General features: G+C 36.2%; 1 protein-coding gene across 1 annotated transcript; it reads right to left on the bottom strand.

Annotated features, from left to right (window-relative positions):
- Positions 1-2,609: 2,609 nt before the first annotated feature.
- On the bottom strand, positions 2,610-5,309 carry glod5 (glyoxalase domain containing 5). The gene is made up of 5 exons (XM_051658260.1): positions 5,294-5,309; positions 5,160-5,215; positions 3,680-3,838; positions 3,312-3,467; positions 2,610-3,234 (listed from the first exon to the last, which is right to left on the bottom strand). Coding segments are annotated over exons 1-5 (495 nt in total). The 5' UTR covers positions 5,295-5,309; the 3' UTR covers positions 2,610-3,111.
- Positions 5,310-6,041: the final 732 nt, after the last annotated feature.

Raw genomic sequence — 6,041 nt, 5'->3', positions numbered from 1 at the left:
TTACATTACTGTTCTATGATCTGCCAAAGCCTTAGACTTCCTAACAAACACAGTTGGGGCTTCTACAAAATGTGGACACCTGTGAATGATGCAAAATAATATATTTTCACATAAAAATATGTCTTCATTGAAATTGCAATGCAGTGTGCCATAACATAAATGCTGGGTTATCTTTATGTCAGTGAATGTCAAGGTTGCACCACCGGTAGGATGGAAGGGGTGTCTTGAGTCTAATTTAAAAGTTCAGAAGTCTCCACAAATAGAAGATGCTTTAAGACAAGGCTTCAGGAGCACGGGAAGCATTGACCTACTAACCATTTTTACTAGATACTGCTTCTCAAGCCCTGGTCCACAAACACCCCAAACAATAAATAAATAAACCACACAAAAGACCCCAAAACACCAAAGAAAGAATATCTTAAAAACAAACAAAAGACCTTCTTCCTCTTTGTCTTTCCCCACTCTCTAAATAGTCCCACTCATTCCTTCAACATCAAGGTTTTACTCAAACTCTCTCCAAATGCTTATCACTTCCAAAACTCCCTTCTCTCAGAAGCCAAAAACTGGGGATTCAAAAGCCTATCAGTGACCTGCAACACCTGTGCTCACTAAATCGCCCTGTGCAACCCACATCAAATTAGCTCATTAGCGAATTGGACGTCCCAAAAACCAGCAGGAGAGGGTGAAAGAGAGAAAGACAATTTTTCATTTGAGAAATCAGCGCAATCTTGCCTTCAAGTGCTTTCGGAATTATCGTAAATAAGAGTTTCCTACATGGAAGTTACACATGAAACTCTTGAGATTCATGAGCTGAGATGACGTAAACATTCAACATGGCGGACGAGAGTGTCAAAAATGAATGATGGTTTTATTAATTTTTCTAAATGCAGCTACCATATTATCGCTTGCCTTTTCATATACATTTATGTATATCAGTAACTATTTGATGCTTATTGTGCATTTTTACGCAGTGCAAATAGCATGTATTTGACCAAAATTCCATTATCATAAGCTAGTTGGCTAGCATGTATTACTGGTCAAAATAAAAATTCTGTGCACAAAAATTATACATGAATGAACCTGGTGTCTTCCATGTTTCCAACAACAAAACACTTGAACATGACATGCTCTTAATTACGACTTCAGAAGTGGGAAGTATGATAATTCCGATAGCACATGAAGGGAGCATTACACAGATTATGCTTAGGCTATAATCTAACATGTGTGGTCATTGAAAAGCCTTAAAGCCTACCAGAGGTTCTCAACCTTTAAGACTTGTACGCCCCCATTTTTAAGACAATATAGAGCTGTTCAGGTTGTAGTCCAAAAACCGGGAAGAGAATTAGCCTTTTATGGGTTGCCTCATATGGGGTTTTAATGGCAGTTTTGGATTTATAATAAGATTGTAAACACTACCTTAAAATACTTGGACATTTTGTTGTAAAACATAAACTACACATAGTCACACCTCAAATGCGAATTTTGAAGCCACACATTTTTTATTAAAACATTTTTAATAAAATAAACCATGGCAGCTTCAAAATTCACATTTGAGGTATGACTATGACACAGCAAAATGTCCTACAGACCTTATTTTTCTTAAAAATCTAAAACTGCAATTATATAAACTCGTAGGAAATTCCAGAGGGAACCCATGGCAAATTAGCCTTCCGGGTTGGTCTACAAATTGACATCAAGGCCCGATCCTCCAGAATGTAGGAGTTGGAATGTCAGTCGATTAAAACACTTTATCATGATTCATTTCAGGACTATATGGTTTATGGTTTTTTAGCTGTTTTTAGCAATTAAACAAAGTTTGATTATTTTAATATAACTTATATATGAGTCATCTCACGGACCCCTAGTAGTTTAGAAGTTTTCTGAGGCTCATGGCCCCTGGTTGACAACCATTGCCTTAAATGATTTTCCTTTATCAGGGTAAGGTCATAAACAGATTAAGCATAAACCGTTCAGCACAGGTAGAATTTTGCCTATTACCTCAATACGCATTGCAGTTACACAATTTTACCGGCGTTCTTACCGGTTTGCCCAATGTGCATGTAAACTCGCTCTGGTCATTTTTATATGATCAGTGTAGTACATTTTTAGCTTTAAGTCTTGTCTCTATAGTATTCTCCTGGATGGATATGCATTGCTGACTTTAATCAGCTCTAAATGCATCACTAGACAGGATGTGTCTCCAGGAGACAGAATGCAATAACACGACACACACTGGCAGACATTCAGGCAGGTGACATTAAGGCCCTGCCTGAACACACTTAACAGGATCTATAATCTTGTTGATGCTTGAAACTACACAATTGCTCAGTCCCAGAAATACACAAACAGACACCATAAATACGACCATGACTGCTTTCATTTTGATGCTACTTGATGCTTTCAGTTTAGTCAGCTGCTTGGAACTGGGAGGAATTAACATGAGAACTAACATGCAAAATTTGAACTGATTTCAAGCATTTAAGCATCGGCCTTTAGCTCAAGATGTTTTTAAGATACTGAGAAACATAAATACTGTGTGCCCATTCTAACACAAATTCAAAATGACATTCTACACATTTCTACATCAATATCCAAACCATTGCAGGAGATATGATGGGTAAAAACATTTTAAATATTTTTAAAAGACAGCATATGAATAAATCACAAGATTACAGTGTCTCTTGATGAAATGAAAAAGTAAGCAAAAAAATGTTCAGACATTTTAGTGTTGTAAAATTGTACGAACCTTTTACTCAGTTATTTCAATGGAATTACAAGATAAGGACTTTTTCTTTGGATTTAGGTGCTTTTTAAGCAAATATGGACAGAGCTACTTTCCAGACCTCAACGGCTTTAAATTTAATTTAACGTCACAGCAAGATTACTACTTTATATCATGTATAGACTTGGGTCTAAGTGTGCTTGGAATGAAATTGTTTGAGGGAGGCACACTAGGAAATCATGAGAATAAGGAACTTCAGCACACCCGATACAACCAGTTAAGGGCTATTTAAGGCTTGTTGGAAGTGCTGTATCTTTTTACATTCAAAATAACTTTTTGTGTACTGAGTCGCATTCATCTTAAAGTAATGAAACTGCTCCCCCTTAAGTCTATTTTTGGTAGTTGGAGACTTCGATTAAATTGTCATCAGGGTCCCGAAAATACAGGGAGGTGATCGGACCCACTGCGCCGGTTCTGTCAACTGGACCCTCCTCTATTGTCACTCCACATGCCTAAAAATACAAGATCAAAGAATTAAATCTATAGCCTATATATAGTGTTTTATGCTCCCAAATGCAATATACTCTACCTTGAGGTGGGCAGCAACAGTTGCCAAGGGGGTTTTGGTGATGAGGCACAGATCAGCGGATCCAGGTGTTGGGATTTTGGCTTTAGGTTCAAACTCTTTCCCAACCTGATGCAGGTTCAACTTTTGCTCTCCAAAACTCAAAGCTTTACGATCACCCTAAAACGCACAGTTATGCACTGACTGAACATCACAGTTCCTATCATAAACCAATGTTAACAGAATAGTATGTGTCGTGCTGTTAAAAATAATGAATAATGTTAAAGGATAATACCAAGGGATAGACTTGACATGATGAGAATACTTATACATTGCTGCCACCAAGTGGTATTGTTTGTGGGGTGTATTCTTACACGGGCTTGGCATTTTACCTTAAAAGTGACGACCTCCATCCCCAAAACTGTGGTGTAAAAGTTAGTGGTTTTGTTTAGGTCACGAACTGTGAGCACAAGGTGGTCCAAACGACTGATGTGAACTGGACAGGAACTTCTGAACCGCACTGATGTGAGTCCATTAAGAACTGATGGAAACTGAAAATATGGATTTTTATTTTTATTTTTACTTGTTCAGGTCATATTTCATCCCAAAATAATTAATAATATCCTCATATTCATAATAAAACATAATAATAATAAATTATATAATAATCATAATTAGTATATGGCAAGTAGCTTTAAACCTAACTATTATGATTCATAATAAAACAAATACAATTTTCAGGAAGCAAAACTGCAATCATACTATGGCGAAGGCTTAACTAATGCATATTAACAGCACATCTTAAAGGAATATTCTGGGTTCAATACAAGTTCAGCTCAATCAACAGAATTTGTGGCATAATATTGATTTCCACAAAAATTAATTTTGACTTGTCCCTTTTTTCTTAAAAAAAAAAAAAAAAAAAAAAAGCACAAATGAAAGTGAATGGGGGCCAATTTTTGAAAGTTAAAACACTCACTGTTTCAGATGTATAGCCACAAAACATAAACAATATGAATTTAAACATGATTTTAATGTGATAAAATCACTTATTACCTTTTCTTTATAAAGTAATAGCCAACTTTACAACTTCGTAACCATGACAATGTAATGTCAACAAACCCTAAAATGACTGTACAAATGACAATTTAAACAATTTTACAGCTCAAATAATATATGAGTTTTAACAGAAGAATGTAAGTGCTTTTATAAAGTTATCAGCTTACATTTCTGCATTTAAACCCTCCAAAAATTGGCCCCATTCACTTCCATTGTGCCTCACTGTAACCTCGATTTTGCTTCTTTTTTTTTCTTTTTTTTTTTAAGAAAAGGAGGGGCATGTCAAAATTATTTTTTGTGGTAATCAATATTATGCCACAAATGCTGCCGATTAAGCTTAACTTGTATTGAACCCGGAATGTTCCTTTAAACTTGCTTAGTAACTTTCCAGGAGCCTCCTGTCACGTGGACTAATTCATATTCACGACCAATTCCCTTCAACACAATAGGATTGTTAATTGGTCAGCTGTCTAGCCAACGTCAGCCGTTCAGCCAATCAATTAACCCTACTGGCCGACAGTCACGTTACGTAATTAATATTCATGAGCCAGCCTTATCATAGTAGGAAACGTGAATTCGCTACCAGGAAACATCGCGATTTGGTTACTTTTTGTGGGGTTCTCGAAATTTGCTACACCATTGTAATAACACACTGGTCTCGTAAATTTGTGTAAAATTGTTGCCATACACTGGATTTTTTTCAGACAATCTTGCCGCAGGTCGTAATACGCGAAACAGCCACAGTGACAGACTAGAGACTAACTAAGGAGTACTATCAAACTCAAGACAGACATACTGAGGTTATTACCTTACAATAGGTCGAGGAAGAACGCAGAAAAGTGCTGCATACGCGTAGAGCCATAATAACACTGGAAAGACAAATATAACCGCTTATATCACTTGTTATAACTTGTCTGGACTAACAGAATCATAAAAGCAAGACTAACTTGAGAATAAAGAGCGCAGGTCACTTTACCGTAAGGTGCTGTAATCACACAACTACATACGTCATGAGGAGTAACTTGGTAAAAAAAAAAAAAAAAAATTAGATATAATAAGAATGGCCGAACAAACGAAACGTGCATCCCCAAATAGGCGGGGCTTATCCCCGGAAGTTGTCTATAATTGGTAAGCTACGAGGAGTCTAATAATACTTTGCTGTTTCGATTTATCAATGTGTATTCTGCATTCACTGGTTATAAAAATGTCCTTAGTGTTTTTATTTTTGTTGTTGTTATTCATATGTACATTATTGTTCAAATCGCTGCGCTACTAAAGCGCCGCATTTACTGCGCTGTCACATGGTATCTGTTACCTTTCTCCGCGGTGTTCAGTATGGACCAACAGGAATCGTTTGTGATTTCTGGAGAATAATTTTTTTTTAAATTATTATTATTATTTAATACAAATTGCAACGGTTTTCAATTTGTGATTATGTACCAATATATAGAAGGAATAGATTTAAACGGTTACATTTGTATTTATTGAACACATATTTGTAAAAATAAATAAATAAAAAACGTCCTGAGATTTGAATGACGTTCAGTGGAGGATTCGGCTTTCAAAGCCGCGCAGCGCCCCCTTGAGGAAAACTAGTCAGTTTCCAATTGGAAATCGGTAGTAGTTAGGAATATTATTCATCTACAGCTAACACTACAATTTACACTACACAACTACAACTAATCTTCCTTAGTT

This window comes from Myxocyprinus asiaticus, chromosome 27, assembly GCF_019703515.2.
Source record: "Myxocyprinus asiaticus isolate MX2 ecotype Aquarium Trade chromosome 27, UBuf_Myxa_2, whole genome shotgun sequence".
Classification (NCBI taxonomy): domain Eukaryota; kingdom Metazoa; phylum Chordata; class Actinopteri; order Cypriniformes; family Catostomidae; genus Myxocyprinus; species Myxocyprinus asiaticus.
This window is presented reverse-complemented; position numbering and strand designations above follow the sequence as displayed.

Coding starts and splice junctions, on each gene's coding strand:
- glod5 (XM_051658260.1), bottom strand. Junction 3,839..5,159: donor GCGTTCTTCCTCGACCTATT/GTAAGGTAATAA, acceptor CCATATTTTCAG/TTTCCATCAGTTCTTAATGG. Junction 3,235..3,311: donor CTGTTGCTGCCCACCTCAAG/GTAGAGTATATT, acceptor TTGTATTTTTAG/GCATGTGGAGTGACAATAGA.